This window comes from Rhinoderma darwinii, chromosome 10 (assembly GCF_050947455.1).
Source record: "Rhinoderma darwinii isolate aRhiDar2 chromosome 10, aRhiDar2.hap1, whole genome shotgun sequence".
In the NCBI taxonomy this organism is placed as follows: Eukaryota; Metazoa; Chordata; class Amphibia; order Anura; family Rhinodermatidae; genus Rhinoderma; species Rhinoderma darwinii.
In genome coordinates, this window is record NC_134696.1 from 66,431,946 (window position 1) to 66,453,537 (window position 21,592).

The 21,592-nt window shown below is 40.3% G+C and overlaps 1 protein-coding gene across 2 annotated transcripts in view; it reads left to right on the top strand.

The window, feature by feature from the left end:
- LOC142662106 (C-Jun-amino-terminal kinase-interacting protein 3-like) overlaps nucleotides 1-21,592 on the top strand; it is a 381,524-nt gene that overhangs the window by 261,868 nt on the left and 98,064 nt on the right. For both annotated transcript variants that reach the window (XM_075840017.1, XM_075840018.1), the window contains exons 13-14: nucleotides 1,803-1,856; nucleotides 3,344-3,520. In XM_075840017.1, coding sequence (XP_075696132.1) covers nucleotides 1,803-1,856; nucleotides 3,344-3,520 — 231 coding nt within the window. The remainder of the gene's footprint in view (nucleotides 1-1,802; nucleotides 1,857-3,343; nucleotides 3,521-21,592) is intronic.

Genomic DNA, 21,592 nt, shown 5'->3' on the forward strand with positions numbered 1-21,592 from the left:
TATATTTAAAAAAATCACAACACCGTGCCAGATACGGCTGCATTCACATCTGCGTCGGGACCCTGTCCATGGGTTTCCATTTGCATCACCATTGATTTCAATGGTCACAGTTCTGCTGCAAATGGTTTCCGTTGTTTTAGGGTTCCGTTTTGATGGAATAAATAACGTAGTCGACTGCGCTATTCATTCCGTTAAAACAACGGAACCCTTACACAACGGTGACAAAGGAAAACCATTTGCATCGGATCCGTCACCATTGAAATCAATAGTGATGCAAACGGAATCCCATGGTTTTCGTTTGTTTCAGTTTGGATTCCGTTCATGGGTTCCCCTGATGGAAAGGTCTGATGGAACCCGTGAACAGAGTCCCGACACAGATGTGAACGCAGCCTATGTTGTACAATGTTTAAGAGGAAAAGATCAGCACTCCTTGTGGAATTTGGATAATAAAGCTTCTTTATTTATTTAGACAGCCAGCGGAAGCCTGAACAGCTTAAAGTGGACACAATACATAAGACGTCCGTCCTCTCTGACGCGTTTCTAGCTCACAAGATCCATTACTCATAGATGGGGGAGGGAATGAGAGTGTGTGGCTGAAATTACAGCCAGGAAAGAGAAACACCCACTCTGATCAGGTGTATACAATGATCACAAAAGTGAATGACATATAAAACGTACAAAAATGTATAAAAATACAAATATAAAATCACAGACCAAATACAAAAATATATGGAGTATTAATAGTTCATAATAAGATCATTTCTTACATTAAGACCATTGGGGACTATAGTATTCAACATGAGAATCCAGTATCCCTCACGATTTAGTAGTGCTCTCCTATGTTCACCATCTCGTACTGGTTTATTAACCCGTTCAATTCCTGAAAATTGAAAGCTGCTGATATTGCCTTGATTCATAAAACTAAAATGTTTGGATGCATTAGAATGATTTCTAACTTCAGGATTAGTGGCTCCATTGATATGTTCTCTAATTCTGGCCTTAAGTGGGCGACTTGTGCACCCAACATAAGATAAATTACAGAGAGTACAGTTTATTTGATATACTACATGTCGTGTGTTGCAATTGATGAATTGTTTTATTTTTTGTATGGTTCCATCAATAAATGTTGTACAATGGATAGCACCGGCACCTGACAGACCCCATTGACTTGTAATGTGTCCGATGTGGTGTCCGTAGTTTTTATGGGAAGAATAGTGCTGCAAGCAGCGTTTTGTTTTGTTTTGCTGTTAAATCGGACAGAATCTGCAACGGAGGCTCTGAACAGTAAGCTTAAGGCCCTGTTCACACAGAGGTTTTTGCCGTGGAAACTGCGGCAAAAAAACCGCCAAAATTCACTCCCATTGATTTCAATGGGAGGTGGAGGCGTTTTTTTTTTTTTTTTACCGTGAGCAGAAAAAACGCTTGCAGTAAAAAGAAGCGACATGTCCTATCTTGAGGCGTTTTCCGCCTTAGAAACCCCTTTGAAATCAATGGGAGGTGGTTTTGACGTGTTTTTCGGCAAAAAAAAAAACGCTTGCGGTAATTCCATCTTTCTGTTAAAGAGATAGCTAGAGAAAAAAAGGCCTAAAAAAAACGCGGCACAAAAATCGCAGAAAAAAAGTGTGTGGTGAAAAATCACTTCAAAAAACCGGAGCTGATTTTTTCAGGCAGAATTTTCTGCCTGCAAAAAACTCTGTGTGAACATACCCAATATGTTTGCTTCAAAGTTTATTATTTCATGAGGTGTTTACAAGTTTCTCACTTGAAGATTATTAACAAATGTGTTACATTTTTTTTTGCAGGGCTTCAAAGGAGGTGCAAGATGTACAAATGAAAAAATCTTCATTCTGGAAGGTGTAAGTGCTCAATGTTTTAACGCCAATATAGTTGTTTTACTAATTTATCTAATTTGTAAGATAAGGCCACATAATATGTACTGTTTACCTAACTATAGTGTATAAACTGCTGAAATGTAAGACCACCCCCTCATCAAGATATTTAAAAATAGAATCCACTATAAAATGTATACCTCCTTACTCTTCATGTTCGCAACTTTCCAACACAAAGTGTATTTATGTCATGTTGAAACTTACAAAAAAATAGCAGATGAAAAGTGTGAAGGATGTTATATTGGGGAAACCGTTTTGACCAGTCTGTGTCCTGCACTACAAAAGAGGGTACAAGTTTTCGGATATTTTGATCCAGACAGGTAAGGTTTGTGTTTTTTTGTTTTTGTTCTTTTTTACTTTTATTTATTCCATGCCATTAAAAAAAAAAGTTAAAAAAACCTTTTGGGGGGCATGTACTGGGGAAAGCTACAGCACCATTTACAGACGCAAAGCCCTGCCTTTGTAGTAGCTAGAGCAAAACTGGATTTAATATGATCCAAGAACTCTTACACACTGACAGCAACTCGGAGAGTGAGCACCATCTATACAGAGATCGAGAGGGAAGGAGCAAATATAAATCGCTTCTGTCATCTTTCATAACAGCCAGTCACTGGGTCGATCACTCATGCAGGCCCCAACTCTGCAGGAGGTTTATATACAAACCTTAAAATGCAGACCACCAGTAGTTGGGCGCATACCCATCATGATCCCAAAAATATAGATTTTTTTATCTTATAATGATAGGAGTTGTAATGGAATTTTGTATGTAATATTTGTGTGTCTTTTTTTTTGTTATACCAAATGGAAATTGCCCAGTTTTTCCACCAGGTTAAGGTCTATGTGAATGAGTTCATTCTCTATTCAGTGCTGAAAATAGTTTGGCACCGTCTGCTGTTTAAAAAGAATGAGGTATATGATATCTTAGCATATATTAACTGTATCGCTTGGCAACGAAACAAACCGCTTTGATGAGTAAAGTGTATATTAAGCTTATATTTATTTACACAGTGAAACCGGTTACAGCTTGCATGCTATTTGCATTTTAACATTCGCTCATCTACATCCTACATTAAGTTGCCCTTTAGTTCATTTCAGGCTAATATTTATACTATGCTTAGTTTTATCTAAAGTAGAAGAACATCGATGTTACTCACTTATTCCTTTATTTACTGGTAATCATGAGACATTCTAATGGCAAAAGTCTGCCGGGAGTTGGAAATACATTTGGAATTTTCATTGAAAATGTTACTGTGTTTAGTTAAGAACATTAATTCCATACAATTTTTTTATTTTGCTAAATTCCTTTTTGTTTTGGACTTGTTTTTGATATTATATAAAGTATTTCATTTGAAAACCAACTTGTATTCATATTTTATTTGTTAATGCATACAGTTTAAATTTAACATCTCACCTTGGTATGGTGGAATTTTTTTAATCTTTCAATATTTCTACAGATTTGACAGATTATTTAGTTCATCTATTGGACCACAAGGGAAAGCTGTAACACCACCGCCAACACCATCTCCAGTACTTAACAGAGCCCGGTCTTCTGCTGCTATAATGTATTCTGCTGGTGGAAACCGTGTTATACGAAATCAGTCTGTTAATTTATATATGCCTAATACCCCAGAGTGAGTATCTTTCGCTCTTCTTATCATAAAAAGTTGGCTAATCATAAAACATTACTATTACCTATTTTACTAAAACATTGTGATAAAAAAGGAGGACTGTAGGCATTATATTGTATCACTGTTTGGTGGCGTAGATTTGTGCTAATATTTGAGACATTTTTATTTCTTTATGTAAAAGGGTGGTAAGATTAGGTGGGGTTCACTGGGCTATTGACCCCCACTATTACTACCTACTTTTATTAGGGTCACTAGAGTTATGCCTAGTTCCTAGTTATATATTCGCTGTTTTATAGCAGAGTTTGATAGTTATTATATGTATTGAATTATACTGATACTATACAGTGATATCACTGTATAGTATCAGTATAATTCAATACATATAATAACTATCAACATGTATCAAGTATACTAGCACTGCACGTGGTACAATAAATCAACAGGATATTAACAATACCTGTGCAAGCCTATCTTGGTATCCACCTAAATACATATATAAAATACAATACTCTTGCTTACTTATGGGACCCTCCCCCATCTGGCTCGAACTGTCCCTGAAACTAAGGGTTAATACAATAAGGGGCTGTAGGGAAAGGGAGTGATATCTGAAAAAGGGAAGCGGGAGTTGTAGTTGCAGCTGTATGCAGGGTTTGTAAGGGTTAATAATACAGACAACTCATTGTCTAAGGGAGGTAGCGGTTAATATAATGAGGACAGCTCGTTGTTTTGGGGAAAGGAAGGGTTTAGGATAGTTATCAGCTAATTTTCTAGGGGACGTAAGGATTAATTCAGCTTCTGCTGCACGTGGAGGCGAGGGGAGAAATATACTTGGTCTCTGCTTATCTTGTCATGGGGAGATTAAGGCTACTGAGCTCAGTCAGCTGTTAAAAGCTGATCTGAGCTATGTAGAGAGGAAGGTTGGTGCAGGGAGTCTTTGTTGGTGTCGGTAGGCAGTTCTTCTGGAGGGGACCGGAGCGGTACTTTGGTTGAGTGGTGAGTATCTTAGTTGGAAGGGGCGTCTCTGAATTGAACTAGCGCACCAGCCCAGGTCTATTTAAGCTCAGCGGGTGCCCTCATTCCTGAGTCGAGCTCAGGCACAATGCTCACGCCTGGCTCACATGGGACGGCGCGGTCATATGATGTCGCAGGTCGACTCATGAGCACGCAGGTGGGGGCAGGCTGTGGGAATATCCTGGGATGTGGGAATGCAACATAGGATGTGTCCACAGTTTATGCCCCCTGTAGGGTTGGAGACCGGATTAAATGAGATCCTCTACTCCTCCCAGGTCGTGAAGCAGGACAAAGCAGCGGTCAGGAAGCCAGAGCCAGCTGTCTCTTGTCCTGTTACAACTGGGGCATTTCCACAGCCATGGCTCATGGGGGATAGATCTTATAAAACACTTCCCTTTACACTTTTATAACAATAAATTTATTGTTGACTATGCCCCTTCCGGTTGAACCCGCTCACTTTTCCTGCCACTTTTGAAAACCGGCGAGTGCCAATAAAAGTTGCAAATATGAAATGTACCAAAATTTGCGACTTTATGCTATAAAAGTGGTGCAAATCTCTTCATAAATTGCTCTCTGTGTTACATGCAGCATTACCTCATTCGTATTTTCCACAGATCTGACCGTCTGCATATCAATGGCAATTTTAAAATCTCATTCACATATTTTGTACAGTAGTCTTTAATCTACAGCACACCTTACACCAATGGAATAAAACTGCGGATAACAGAACAAGAGAAGGACCTGGGTATTCTGGTTACAAATAAGCTAAGCAGCAATACTCCATGTCAAGCAGCAGCTGCAAAAGCAAATAGGATTTTAGGGTGTATAAAAAGAGAGATCACAACCTGTGATTGAAATGTTATATTACCCCTCTATAAATCCTTTGTAAGGCCACATCTTGAATATGGAATTCAGTTTTGGGCTCCACATTGCAAAAAGGATATAGAAGAACGGAAGAGGGTTCAAAGGCGGGCGACTAGAATCTTAAATGGGATGGGAGGTGTTGGTTACAATGAAAGAATAGATGTCTTGTTCAGCTTGGAAAAAATACACTTTAGAGGTGATCTTATTAACCCCTTCAAGACACAGCCTGTTTTGGCCTTCAGGAGACAGCCAATTTTTTCAAATCTGACATGTTTCACTTTATGTGGTAATAACTTCGGAATGCTTTTACCTATCCAAGCGATTCTGAGATTGTTTTCTCGTGACACATTGGACTTTATGTTACTGGCAAAATGTGCTCTATACATTAAGTATTTAATTGTGAAAAACACCAAAATTTTGCGAAAAATTGCAAAAATGTGCATTTTTCTAAATTTATATGTATCTGCTTGTAAGACAGATAGTAATACCACACAAAATTGTTGCTAATTAACATCACCCATATGTCTACTTTAGATTGGCATCGGTTTTTGAACATCCTTTTATTTTTCTATGACATCACAAGGCTTAGAACTTTAGCAGCAATTTCTCAAATTTTCCAGAAAATGTCAAAAGGCTATTTTTACAGGAGCCAGTTCATTTGTGAAGTGGATTTTAGGGCGTTATATATTAGAAACCCTCGATAAGTCACCCCATTTTAAAAACTTCACCCCTCAAAGTATTCAAAACAGTATTTAGAAAGTTTCTTAACTCTTTAGATGTTTCACAGGAATTAAGGCAAAGTAGATGTGAAATTTTCACATTTTTTTTTTTTTTTGCAGAAATTCATTTTTCATCTATTTTTTTTTTGTAACGCAGAAAGTTTTACCAGAGAAACGCAACTCAATATTTATTGCCCAGATTCTGCACTTTTTAGAAATACCCCACATGTGGCCCTGGTGCACTTATTGACTGAAGCACAGGTCTCAGAAACAAAGGAGCACCTAGAGGATTTTGGGGCCTCCTTTTTATTAGAAAATATTTTAGGCTCCATGTCGGGTCTGAAAGGCTCTTGCGGCACCAAAACAGTGGAAATCCCCCAAAAGTGACCCCATTTTGGAAACTATACACCTTGAGGAAATTATCTAGGGGTATAGTGAGCATTTTGACCCCGCAGGTTTTTTGCAGAAATTATTGGAAGTAGGCCGTGAAAATAAAAATCTACATTCTTTCAAAGTAAATGTAGGTTTAGCTAATTTTTTCTAATTTCCACAAGGACTAAAAGGATAAAATGCCCCACTACTTTTGTAAAGCAATTTCTCCCGAGTAAAACAATACCCCGCATGTGGTCATAAACGGCTGTTTGGACACACGGCAGGGCTTAGAAGGGAAAGAGCGCCATTTGGCTTTTGGAGCTCAAATTTAGCAGGAATGGTTTGAGGAGACCACGTCGCATTTGCAAGGCCCCTAAGGGACCAAAATAGTGAAAACACCAAAAAAGTGATTCCATTTAGGAAACTACACCCCTTGAAGAATCCATCTAGGGGTGTAGTGAGCATTTTGAACCCACAGGGGTTTCATAGATTTTATTAGAATTGGGCAGTGAAGATAAAAATAATCCTTTTTCTTCAATAAGACATAGTTTTAGCTGAAAATGTTTAGTATTCTCAACAAATAAATGAAAAAAAGCACCGCAACCCCTTGTAAAGCAACTTCTCCTGTGTACGGCAATACCACATATGTGGTCATAAACTGCTGTTTGGGCACAGAGTAGGGCTCAGAAGGGAAGGAGCACCATTTGGCTTTTGGAGTACAGATTTTCCTGGATTGGTTTCTGGTCGCTATGTCGCATTTGCAAACTCACTGTGGGACCAAAACAGTGGAAACCCCCCAGAAGTGACCCCATTTTGGAAACTACACCCCTCAAGGTATTCACCTAGGGGTGTAGTGAACATATTAACCCCACAGGTGATTGGCAGAAATTGGTGTGCACTCGATGTTGCAGAGTGAAAATGGTTTTTCAATAGATATGACAATATGTGGCGCCCAGCTTGTGCCACTGGAGACACACACCCCAAAAATTGTTAAAAGGGTTCTCCCGGGTATGCCGATGCCATATATGTGGAAGTAAACTGCTGTTTGGGCACACTGTAGGGTTCAGAAGGGAGGTAGCGCCATTTGGCTTTTGGAGTGTGGATTTTGCTTGTAGTAGTCTTGTTTTGAGTCTTACTGGTGTTTCCGTTTATAATGTGGGGGTACATGTAAGGCGGGCGGAGTATATAAGGGGCATAGTCAGGTGGTATAGTGGGGTAAAAAAAAACAATAAAATAATTCATAGATGTGTTACGCTGTGACACAATCCTTTCTGCACAGGCCGGTGTCGGACTAATAAATGGTCCTTACTTATTCCCCTTTTGGTCCACACTCGGGATCTTTGCAGTTTGAGGAATTTTGCTGGGAAGTGTTGTCCTGGTATAATACGGGCACTTTTCCAGCAGATATGTTTGAGCCCTCCCCTTCCTGGTTCCCTAATTTTAGGGGCCTTGATAATTCGCCACTTGAAACAGAAGAAACGTTCCCCTCGGGCTGCACAACTGCATATTTTTATTTCCTGGCTTATTGGTGCCTTGGTTAATTTTATTTTTTCATAGACGTAGTGGTATGAGGGCTGTTTTTTTTTTTTTTGTGGGACGAGCTGTAGTTTTTATTGGTACCATTTTGGGGTACATGCGACTTTTTGATCACTTGTTATCCTTTTTTTTTTGGGAGGCAAGGTGACCAAAAAACAGCAATTCTGGCATATTTTTTTTAGTTCTTTTTATACAGCGTTCACCACGCGTTATAAATTACATGTTACCTTTATTCTGCGGGTCAGTCCGATTCCGGTAATACCTAATTTATAGCACTTTATTATGTTTTACAACTTTTTGCACAATAAAATAACTTTTGTAAAGAGAATGGATTTTTTCTGTCGCCAAGTTGTGAGAGCCATAACGGTTTTACATTTTTCGTCGACGGAGCTGTATGAGGGCTTGTTTTTAGCGAGACGAATTATAGTTTTTATAGGTACCATTTTTAGGTACATGCGACTTTTTGATCACTTTTTATTTCAATTTTTTAAGTGACCAAAAAATAGCAATTATGTCAGTATTTTTTAGTTTTTTTTTTACGGCGTTCACTGTGTGGAATAAATAACATAATATTTTTATAGTTAAGGTCGTTACGGTCGCAGCGATACCAAATATGTATGGCTTTATTATTTTTTTCAATAATAAATGACTTGATAAGGGAAAAAGGGCGATTGTGTTTTGTGTTATTATTTGAAACTTTTATTGTATTTTTTACAACTTTTATTTTTACACTTTTTATACACTTTTCTTTAGTCCCACTAGGGGACTTGAAGGTCCAACTGTTTGTTTGATGTTCTAATACATTGCACTACCTATGTAGTGCAATGTCTTAGAACTGTCAGTTGTTCACTGACAGCAAGCCGATCAGGCTCCTGTTGCCATAGTAACAGTCGCCAGCCTTGCCATCGTATGGCAGGGCTGCCGATTGCATACAAACCACTTTGATGCAGCGATTGCATTGAATCGCTGCATTGAAGGGGTTAATGCCAGGAATCGGAGCTAGCTCCGGTTCCTGCCGATAGATCGGGGTGTCCGCTGTAACATACAGCGGACACCCACTGCTGATGACGCCGGCTCAGCTTCTGAGCCGGAAGCTGAGCCGGCGCCATCTTGCCGATGGTACCGGAAGCCTGCTGGGCCCCGCCGACGACGTGGCATAGGAGGATTCCGTTACTGGCAGACCGGGAGGTAAGTATTAGCCCTCCGATCGCCTTTGCAGCCACCGACAACCCAGCGATCACGTTGCTGGGGTGCCGGTGGCTATAAACTCCTCACATGCTGCGGTCTCTATTGAACGCAGCATGTGAGGGGTTAATCGGTCGGATCGGATGCTAGCTCCGGTCCTGGCCGATACCTCAGGGTGCCAGCTGTAACATACAGCTGTCTGCCGGCGGTGATGTCGCTGGCTCAGCTCCTGAGCCAGCTCCATCTCTTTCACGTACAGTTACGTGGAATTGCGGGAAAACACCAGCTCCCATGACGTAACTGTATGTGAAATTGCGGGAAGGGGTTAACAGGTATAAATGTATGTGTGGTCAATACAAAGAACTAGCACATAATCTGTTCTTTCCAAGGATTCTACAAAGGACCAGGGGACATGCATTGCGTGTGTAAGAAAGACGTTTCAGACATCAATATAGGAAAGGGTTCTTTACAGTTAGAGTAGTCAAAGTACGGTATGCCCTACCCCAACAGGTATTGATGGCAGATACTATGTCAGCGTTTTTAAAAAGGCTAGATGATTATTTACTGACAATTGGCATTGAAGGTTATAATTAAACAATCAATGAATTAAGTCTAATTCATTGAGAAAGGTTGGACTTGATTTAGCTGTGTCTTTTTTAGACCTATGTAACCTTAGCTCCATTCGTTTTTTTGTTTTATTTACACCATGTTAGGCTAAGATAATAGTTTTGTGTTCTATAGCTGTTTATTTTCATTAAAATCATTGTCCACCATTTTATCTCACACATCTCTAATTATATAGACCTCCGGAAACATTTATGTATGTATGATACTTTTCTTTTCATAATCCTTAGTCATAGAATCTTACTAGTTTAGGTTTATATTTTTAAGCCAGTATAAACAACAAGTAAAAATAACAAGGACAGAAGATGAAAACTTAAGAGTCTCTGTCACCAGATTATAAGTGCCCGATCTCCTACATAATGTGATCGGCGCTGTAATGTAGATAACAACACTGTTTTTTATTTTGAAAAACTATCATTTTTGAGGTAGTTATGAGCAATTTTAGATTTATGCTAATAACTTTCTTCATGCCCAACTGGGCGTTTTTTAACTTTTGACCAAGTGGGCGTTGTGAAGAGAAGTGTATGACGCTGACCAATCCGCATCATACACTTCTCTGCATTCATACTCAGCACAGCGTGATCTAGGGAGATCACGCTGTGCTGTCACATACACCCACATTAACTTTACTGAAGTTTCTTGACAGTGAATAGACATCACCTGCAGCCAGGACGCAATGTCTATTAACAATCCCGACATCGGTAAAGTTTGTGTGGGACTTAATCGCTGCACAGCGTGATCTTGCAAGATCATCCTATGAATGACAGCAGTAGTGTGAGCTCGCGAGATCACGCCGTGCAACGATTAAGTCCCACACAAATTTTACCGAAGTGTCGGGATTGTGAATAGACATCGCGTCCTGGCTGGAGGTGATGTCTATTCACTGTCAAGAAACTTCATGTGGGTGTATGTGATGGCACATCGTGATCTCCCTAGATCATGCTGTGTTGAGTATGAATGGAGTGAAGTGTATGACGCTGATTGGTTAGCGTCATACACTACTCTTTACAACGCCCACTTGGTCAAAAGTTATAAAACGCCCAGTTGGGCATTAAGAAAGTAATTAGCATAAATCTAAAATTGCTCATAACTTCCTACATTACATCGCTGATCAAATTATGTAGGAGATAGGGCACTTATAATGCGGTGACAGAGCCTCTTTAAACATGAAAACTTAAAACTTGAATTTGATAATGGACTCCAATTTCTCATGAAACAAATACATTACAATATTGCGTCTTGCTAGCAAAACTCTTAGGCTGCAATTCATATTAGAACCACTGGGTGGCCACACATGGACACGTATAGCATAGACATCTTAGAAAATGTTGAGATCGGCGGAAAGGTAAGGAAGGATACGTATGTATAATGTATACTCTTTTTATAATCCTTACTTATAGAATCTTAGTAGTTTAGGTTTATTTCTTTTGTTTCATATTTTCAACTTCTATTTTAGACAGTTACAACTAAAGTATATATTTTTTTATAGGAAATCCTCTAATTAATGGCTTCTCACACTTGAGAACAGTTCTTGTCACATAACACATATATAGTGCCTTGCTAAAATATCTAAACCCCCTCAACCCCTTGGGGTTTTTTCTGTTTTTTTTTTAAATTACAACCGGGAATCAATATGGATTTTAAATATATATATGAAATCCCACAGCACTTCAATGCTTTAAAAAGGTCTTATAGCAGGACGGAAACGTTGCAGCTTTGTTAACCAAATAAAACGTCACCTTTTTTTGACACATTGGAGTGCTGTGGGATTTCTTCTAATTATATCTTATAATCCACAAATCGGGATTGCCTGCTCGCACCCACTACCGTTTTGGAATTTGACGTTGACTGCTGCTCATTTCTATTTGTGTGTGTGTGTATGCATTTATGTATGTATGTGTATATATATATATATATATATATATATATATATATATATATATATACAACTTTTTGTCTGTGAAAGTCTTTAATAAATTTTGGTCAAACCAATTTACTTCAGAAGTCACATAATTAGTTGAATAAGATCTTCCACGTTCAAAGTGTCACATGATCAGTCACATGATGTCCGTATAAATACACCTGTTCTAAAAGGATCCTAAGCCTTCAACATCGCTGGCCAGGCAACATGAAGAGCTCCAAACTGGTCAGAGACAAAGGTGGTATAGATCAGGCTTGGGGTATATAAAAAAAATATATATCACAAACTTTTCACATCCCACAGAGCACCTTTAAATCCATTTAAACAAAATGAAAATAACACAACTGCATACCTGACTAGGGAAGGCTGCCAACCAAAACTCTCAGAGCAGGCAAGGATGGCATTAATCCGAGATTTAACAAAGACACCCACATTTGCACTGAAGGAGTGCCAAAGAACCACAGCAGAGAGGTCCATAGGACCACTATAAGCCGTAATCTCCACTGAGTTGGGCTTTATGGAAGAGCGGCCAGAAAAAAAGGCAAGAAAACCCATAAAACTGGTTTTGAGTTCGCCGAGCAGCATGTGGTAGACTCCCCAAACACATGAAAGAAGGTTCTCTGGTCAGATGATACTAAACCTTATTAATTGGGCCATTATGGAAAACGCCATGCGTGGCGCAGGCCCAACACTTTCCATCACCCAATGAACACCATTCTGAAGCATGGTGGTGGCATGATTATGCTGTGGGGATGCTTTTCATCAGCAGGGACTGTGGGGGGGGTGATGTTTGAAGCGGGCTCATCAGCTGATCCAGCTCCGTATGAAGTGAGTGTCAGCTGTGTATTACAGCGGATACCTGGGACTAACGGCCAAGAACAGCGATCGCGCTGTTCCTAGCCATTTAACCCCTTAGATGCTGTGATCAATAACGATCGCAGCATTTAAGATGTTCAAAAGAGGGGACAGCTCATCGTCGTCATCCCCCGCAACGCGATAGGGGGGGCATGGTTGTCATGGCAGCCCAGAGGCCTAATGAAGGCCCCCAAGGTGCCTTTCTTCATCTCCTGTTAAGCCCTTAATCCTAAACAGTTTTCCAGTTTGTGCTGTTATGAAAAATAGTTGCTAATTAACATTTCTCATATGTCTATTTTAGATTGGCATCATTTTTTGAACATCCTTTTATTTTTTTAGGGCGTTACAAAGCTTATAAGTTTAGCAGAAATTTCTCACATTTTCAAGACAATTTCAAAAGGCTGTTTTTTCAGGGACCAGTTCAAACCCCCATAAATCACCCCATTTAAAAACTGCACCTCTCAAAGTATTAAAAACAGCATTTAGAAAGTTTCTGAAACCTTTAGGCGTTTCTCAGGAATTAACCCCTTAACCCCTTCCCGCACCTGGACGTACTATTAGGTCATGGCAGCTGTATCGTTCGCGCTCCATGACCTAATAGTACGTCTCGGGAGTAACGGCCGGGTTCTATAGAGATCGCGGCTTTTTAGGGGTTAAGCTGCCATCGCCGGCCTGCTACACGATAGCGGCCGGCGATGGTGACTATGGCAACCGGACACCAAACAATGGCGTCCGGCTATGCCATAGACGGAAGCCTAATGGGTCCTGACAACGTCAGGACCCACTATGCTTGCTGTCAGTGAGTAGCTCACAGTTCTAATACACTGCACTACGCATGTAGTGCAGTGTATTAGAATAGCGATCAGGGCCTCCTGCCCTCAAGTCCCCTAGTGGGACAAAGTAATAAAGTTAAAAAAAAGTTAAAAAAAGATGTGTAAAAATAAGAAAATAAAAGTATTACATAGTTACATAGTTAGTACGGCTGAAAAAAGACACATGTCCATCAAGTTCAACCAAGGGACGGGAAAAGGGAAGGAAAAATTTCTACACATAGGAGCTAATACTTTTTTGTTCTAGGAAATTGTCTAACCCTTTTTTAAAGCCATCTACTGTCCCTGCTGTGACCAGCTCCTGCGGTAGGCTATTCCATAGATTCACAGTTCTCACAGTAAAGAAGGCTTGTCGCCTCTGCAGGTTTAACCTTTTTTCGTCCAGACGGAGGGAGTGTCCCCTTGTTTTTTGAGGGGGTTTTACATGGAACAGGATTTCACCATATTTTTTGTATGTGCCATTAATATATTTATATAAGTTAATCATGTCCCCCCTTAGTCGTCTTTTTTCAAGACGAAATAGGTTTAATTCTTTTAATCTTTCCTCATAACTTAAATTCTCCATGACTCTAATTAGGTTCGTTGCTCTTCTTTGTATTTTTTCCAACTCCAGGGCATCCTTTCTATGAACCGGAGCCCAGAACTGAACTGCATATTCCAGACGAGGCCTCACTAATGCTTTGTAAAGTGGCAATATTACATTCCTGTCCCGCGAGTCCATGCCTCTTTTAATACACGACAATATCCTGCTGGCCTTTGAAACAGCTGATTGACACTGCATGCTGTTATTGAGTTTATGATTTACAAGTACACCCAGATCCTTCTCAACAAGTGAATCCGCCAGTGTAGCTCCCCCTAGGACATATGATGCATGCAGGTTGTTGGTACCCAGATGCATAACTTTACATTTATCTACATTAAACTTCATCTGCCAAGTGGACGCCCAAACACTTAGTTTGTTTAAATCCGCTTGCAATTCATGAACATCTTCCATAGACTGAACTATATTACATAGCTTGGTGACATCTGCAAAAATAGAAATCGTGCTATTAATCCCATCCTCTATATCATTAATAAATAAGTTGAATAATAGTGGTCCCAGCACAGAACCCTGGGGTACACCACTTATTACCGGGGACCATTCAGAGTAGGAATCATTGACCACAACTCTCTGGATATAGTCCTTGAACCAATTCTAAGTCCAATTACAAACTATACCTTTTAAACCTATAGTCTTAAATTTACCCATTAGGTGTCTATGGGGGACAGTGTCAAATGCCTTTGCAAAGTCCAAAAACACTAAATCCACAGCGGCCCCTCTGTCTAGGCTTCTGCTTACCTCTTCATAAAAACAGATTAGGTTAGTTTGACAACTTCTGTCCTTAGTCAAACCGTGCTGGCTGTCACTTGTAATACTATTTTTTGTCACATAATCCTGTATATAGTCCCTCAATAGCCCCTCAAACATTTTCCCCACGATGGATGTTAAGCTTACTGGTCTATAATTACCCGGGGAAGACCTAGAGCCCTTTTTGAAAATATGCACCACATTTGCCCTGCGCCAGTCCCTTGGCACTATACCAGTCACTAGAGATTCTCTGAATATTATGAAAAGGGGGACAGAAATAACTGAACTAAGCTCTTTAAGAACCCTAGGGTGTAACCCATCTGATCCCGGGGCCTTGTGCACATTTATTTTATTTAATTTAGCTTGGACCATATCAACATTCATCCAATTCAGTATATCAACTGATATATTAACAGCACTGGCAGCGACTACATCAGCTGCTCCTTCTTCTGTTGTATATACAGAGCAGAAGAACCCATTTAGTAACTCTGCCTTCTATTGATCCCCTGTGACCATCTCCCCATTACCATTATCTAGGGGTCCTACATGTTCAGACCTTGGCTTTTTAGCATTTATATACTTGAAGAATTTTTGGGGATTTGTTTTACTATCCTTGGCCACCTGCCTTTCATTTTGTATTTTTGCTGATTTTATTATCTTTTTACAGATTTTATTAAGCTCTTTATATTTTACAAAGGCTGCAGATGTACCCTCAGATTTGTATTTTTTAAATGCCCTTTTTTTGTCATGTGTTGCCCCTTTCACAGAAGGTGTAAACCATGTGGGGTTTAATTTGAGTCGTTTATACTTGTTACCTATAGGAATAAATTTTGCACTATAATAACTCAAAGTAGATTTGAAAATCTCCCATTTATCATTTGTACCATTATTTGACATTAGTTCTTCCCAGTCTATACCCTGAATTGCAGCCCTCATCCTGGGGAATTTGGCTTTCTTAAAATTAAATGTTTTTGCCCTCCCAGCCTGCGTTTGTTTTTTACAGTATAGGTTAAATGTAACTATATTGTGATCACTGTTACCGAGGTTTTCACGAACATTGACATTCCCAACAAGATCTGCATTATTAGAAATGACCAGATCCAACACAGCTTCACCTCTAGTCGGGTCTTTCACAAACTGGCCCATAAAATTTTCCTGCAACAGGTTGAGGAAATGTCTCCCCTTTGCAGTTGAAGCCGAACCATGACACCAATTAATATCCCGGAAATTAAAATCTCCCATTATCACGACAGTACCCGCTCCATCTGTTTATATAGCTGACCTTCCATCTCCTCAGTTATATTGGGGGGTCTATAGATTACACCAAAAGTAATTTTTTCAGTGTTTACCTCCCTTTTTAGTTCCACCCACAAGGTTTCAACCTCCTCACAATCTTCACCCACTATTGTCTCTTTCACACTCGCCTTCATATCATTTCTCACATACAGACATACACCACCGCCTTTCATATTTGTCCTGTCTTTCCGAAACAGTGTAAAACCCTGTAGATTTACAGCCCAGTCATGTGAAGAGTCCAGCCATGTTTCAGCAACACCAACTATATCTATATTTTCTTCCAGTATCAAGGCCTCCAGCTCCCCCATTTTGCTTGCTAGACTTCTGGCATTTGTGAACATACACTTTAACTTGCCTGTCAGTTTTTCACTTTTATCAGAAATGTGATTTGACATTATTTGGCCATTTTTTTTTACACTGCTGTTTTGTAACGAAAGGATCTCCTTATCTTGTTGCCTAGTCCTCTCCCCACATTCTGTTTCTCCCCCCACCAATATAGTCTGACCCCTCTCTAACCTGGCTACCCCTTTTTTTTCTACATTGACCTCCCTCCTCAGCCCTAGTTTAAATACTCCGCCACCCCAGCTAGAATTCTCTCCCCCAGCACAGCGGACCCCCTTCCATTTAGGTGCAAATCATCTGCAGAATACAGTTTGTACCCCAATGAAAAGTTAGCCCAGTGCTCTAGGAACCCAAATCCTTCTCCTCTACACCAAGACTTAAGCCATGCATTTAACTCCCTTAGCTCCCGCTGTCTTTCCTGTGATGTGCATGGCACAGGCAGTATTCCTGTGAATACAACCTTGGAGGTCCTTCCCTTCAGCTTGTAGCAGAGTTCTTTAAAATTATTCTTAAGGCTCCTCCACCTACCATTTATTCTGTCGTTGGTACCGACATGGACCACGACAGCTGGATCATCACCAGCCCCTCCCAGCAATTTGTCCACCCGTTCCACCACATGCCGAACCCTGGCACCAGGGAGACAGCAAACCATTCGGTTGAGGTGGTCTTGGCGACAAATTATTCTATCCGTCTTCCTGATTATAGAATCCCCTACGACTATCAATTGTCTTGGCTTACCTGCATTACCATCCCGCCGACTACTAGCTGGGCTGTTCTCCCGGCTGTTAGGGAGATCAGTATCCACTAGGGCTGCCATTTCTGAGACCGACACCCTCGCATCATCACTCAACTTGGAAATTTTGGTTGGAATGTCAGAAACCGGATCGGCCTTCCTTTTCTTTGACCCCTTTCTACTGCCCCTAACTACATTAACCCAGCTACTTACCTGATCCTGCTCACCCATGTCTTCACCCTCCAGTTCTAACCCACTAACTGCATGCTCCGTGAGCAGCATGCTTCGCTCAAGATTGTCTATCCTCCTCAGTGTTGAATTTTGCTCCTCCAGATCTCTAATACGAGCTTCCAGGTGACCAACATGCTCACATCTGCCACAGAGGTATTCACCCTGGAACTCAGGCTCCAGTTGTGCATACATATGGCAAACTGTGCACTGAAGAAAACCTCCAATCTTGCTGGCCATTATCCCAGTTACAAAAAAAACAGCGAACAGTTGTTAATGTAAAAAGAAAAAGAAGAAGAGTACTTACTGGGGCTTAACGCCTCTTTTCAACTCCGGTTTTTGGAACTCCACTTGATATACAAACCACTTGTTTTTCAATCCCCCTTTTTACTTTATCAGTCATTTATTATTAATAAAAATATATAAACAAACAAATAAACTATACATAATTGGTATCGCCGCGTCCGTAACGGCCTGAACTACAAAATTATTTTGTTGTTTATCCCGCACGGTGAACGCCGTAAAAGAAAATAACAATAAACCGTACCACAATCACAATTGTTTGGTCACTTCACCTCCCAAAAAATGGAATAAAAAAGATCAAAAAGTCGCATGTACCGAAAAATGGTACTGATCGAAACTACAGTTCGTTACGCAAAAAATAAGTCCTCGCACGGCTTTATTGATTGAAAAATAAAAAAGTTCTGGCGCTTAGAATAAGGTAACACAAAAAGTGAATGATTTTTTACAAAACGTATTTTATTGTGCAAACGCCATAAGACATAAAAAGAACTATAAACATCTGGTATCGCCGTAATCGTATCGCCCCGCAGAATAAAGTGAATATGTCATTTATAGCGCACGGTGAACGCTGTAAAAAAAAATTGAATAAAAAAACAATAGTAGAATTGCTGTTTTTTAGTCACCACGCCACCTAAAAATAGAATAAAAACTGATCAAAAAGCCGCATGGACCCCAAGAAAACTACAATGGATTCCTCAAGGGGTCTAGTTTCCAAATTGGGGTCACTTTTGGGGGGTTTCCACTGTTTTGGCACCACAAGACCTCTTCAAACCGGACATGGTGCCTAATAAAAAAGAGGCCTCAAAATCCAGTAGGTGCTCCTTTGATTCGGAGGCCGGTGCTTCAGTCCATTACCGCACTAGGGCCACATGTGGGATATTTCTCAAAACTGCAGAATCTGGGCAATAAATATTGAGTTGCGTTTCTCTGATAAATCCTTTTGTGTTATAAAAAAAATGGTATAAAGAGGATTTTCTGACAAAAAAAAAAATGTACATTTCACCTCTACTTTGCTCTAAATTTCTGTGAAACACCTAAAGGGTTCATAAACTTTCTAACTGCTGTTGTGAATACTTTGAGGGGTCTAGTTTCTAAAATGGGGTGTTTGATAGGGGTTTCTAATATATGGGCCCCTCAAAGCAACTTCAGAACTGAACTGTAACCTAAAAAAATAAATAAATGAGGCAATACTTCGCTTCTTACATTATACTGATAATGAGCCGTGCCCACCCCGAAATGACCCCAGTTTTGACCGTTTGTATAAACGGAGACCCCTATTAGACCGTTTCAGTGCCCGGTTTTCCCAAGCATACACCCCCGAGAAGTGTATTTCTATTGATGAGTCCCTGGTACATTTTAAAGGGAGGGTTCAATTCCGCGAGTACCTGCCGGGTAAGAGGGCAAGGTATGGCGTGAAGATGTATAAGCTGTGCGAGAACGCATCAGGGTATACCTACAGGTTTAGGATATATGAAGGAAAGGCCACCCCCAAACCAGACTGCATCCTGGACTACAATAGGTACATGGGAGGGATGGACTTGTCAGACCAAATCCTGAAGCCCTGCAGCGCCATGCGGTGTGGTATAAGAAGCTGGCCGGGCACATCATACAGATGGCTTTGTACAATGCGTACGTGCTACGTCGATGTGCAGGCCAGATGGGAACTTTCCTGGAATTTCAAGAGGTGATTATCAAGAACCTAATCTTTAGCGACCAAAAAGGGGTGGCACCCAGTACTTCTAGAAGCGAGGCCACACGCATCGTACCAGGGCGGCAACACTTTCCAGGAGAAGTTCCCCAAACTGGCAAGAAGGGAAAAAGTCAAAAGAGGTGCAAAGTCTGCTATAAGAGGGCGATAAGGGATGACACAATATATCAATGTGACACGTGTCCCGAATAACCAGAGCTCTGTATGGAAGAGTGTTTTAAAATTTATCATATATCCCTTGGTTTAGAATTTACCCCAATTTTACTTACCCTGATGCACTCCGCACAGCTTATCCCCCATCGTCTTTCCCCTCTGAGCCCTGCTGTGTGCCCAGGCAGCTGATAACAGCCACATGTAGGGTATTGCCATACCCGGGAGAACCCACATTACAGTTTATGGGGTGTAGGTCTCCGGTCAAAATGCTCACTACACCTCTAGATGAATGCCTTAAGGGTGTAGTTTTTAAAACGGGGTCACTTTTATCGGGTTTCAACTGTACTGGTACCTCAGATGCTTCTGCATACATGACTTCGCACTAGAAAATCCCCAGTAGGCCAAATGGTGGTCTTTCCTTCTGAGCCCTCCCATGGGCCCAAACGGCAGTTTATCACCACAAATGGGGTATTGCGGCACTCAGAACAAATTGCGCAACAGAATGGGGTGTTTTGTTTCTTGTGAAAATAAGAAATTTTCAGCCAAAAATTATTTGGTTTTCATTCCCAGCCCAATTCAAATTAGTTCTGTGAATAAACTATGGGGTCAAAATGGTCACAACACCCATAAATGAATTCCTTGAGGGGTGTAGTTTCCAAAATGGGGTCATTTGTGGTCGGTTTCTATTGCTTTGATACCTCTGGGGCTCTGCAAATGCGACATCGCACCCGAAAACCAATCCAGCAAAATCTGGACTCCAAAGAACAAATAGCGCTCCCTTGCTTCTGAGCCCTCCCATGGGCCCAAACGGCAGTTTATCACCACAAGTGGGGTATTGCCGCACTCAGGACAAATTGGGCAACAAAATTGAGTATTTTATTTCTTGTGAAAATAAGAATTTTTGAGCTAAAATGACATATTATTGGAAAAAAATTTTTTTTTTAATTCCCAGCCCAATTCAAATAAGTTCTGTGAAGAAACTATGGGGTCTAAATGGTCACATTACCCATAAAAGAATTCCTTGAGGGGTCTAGTTTCCAAAATGGGGTCACTTCTGTTGGGTTTCCATTTTTGATACCTCTGGGGCTCTGAAAATGCGACACGGCACCAGAAAACCAAACCAGCAAAATCTGTACTCCAAAGAACACACAGCGCTCCTTCCCTTCTGAGCACTCCCATGGGCCCAAACGGCAGTTTATCGCCACAAATGGGGTATTTCTGCACTCAGGAGAAATTGGGCAACAAAATGGAGTATTTTGTTCCCTGTGAAAATAAGACATTTTGATAAAAAATTACATCTTATTGGAACAAATTACATTTTTTTCATTTCACTGCCCAATTCAAATACGTGCTGTGAAAAAACTGTGCGGTCAAAATGGTAACAACAACCATAAATGAATTCCTTGAGGGGTGTAGTTTCCAAAATGGGGTCACTTTTGTGGGATTCCTACTGTTTTGGCACCTCCACACCTCTTCAAACCTGGCATGCTGCCTAAAATATATTCTAATAAAAAAGAGGACTCAAAATGCACTAGGTGCTTTGTTGCTTCTGGGGCTTGTGTTTTATTCCACGAGCGCAGTAGAGCCACATGTGGGACATTTCTAAAAACTGCAGAATCTGGACAATACATATTTAGTAGTGTTTCTCTGGTAAAACCTTCTTTGTTACAGAAAAAAAAATGAATAAAATTGAAATTCAGCAAGAAAAATGAAATTTGCAAATTTCACCTCCACTTTGCTTTAATTCCTGTGAAATTCCTGAAGGGTTAAAAAACTTTCTAAATGCTGTTTTGAATACTTTGAGGGGTCTAGTTTTTAAAATGGGGTGTTTTATGGGGGTTTCTAATACATAGGCCCCTCAAAGCCACTTCAGAACTCAAGAGGTACCTTAAAAAAAAGGCTTTTGAAATTTTCTTAAAAAATATGAGAAATTGCTGTTTATGTTCTAAGCCTTGTAACGTCCAAGAAAAATAAAAGAATGTTCAAAAAACGATGCCAATCTAAAGTAGACATATGGGAAATGTGAACTAGTAACTATTTTGGGTGG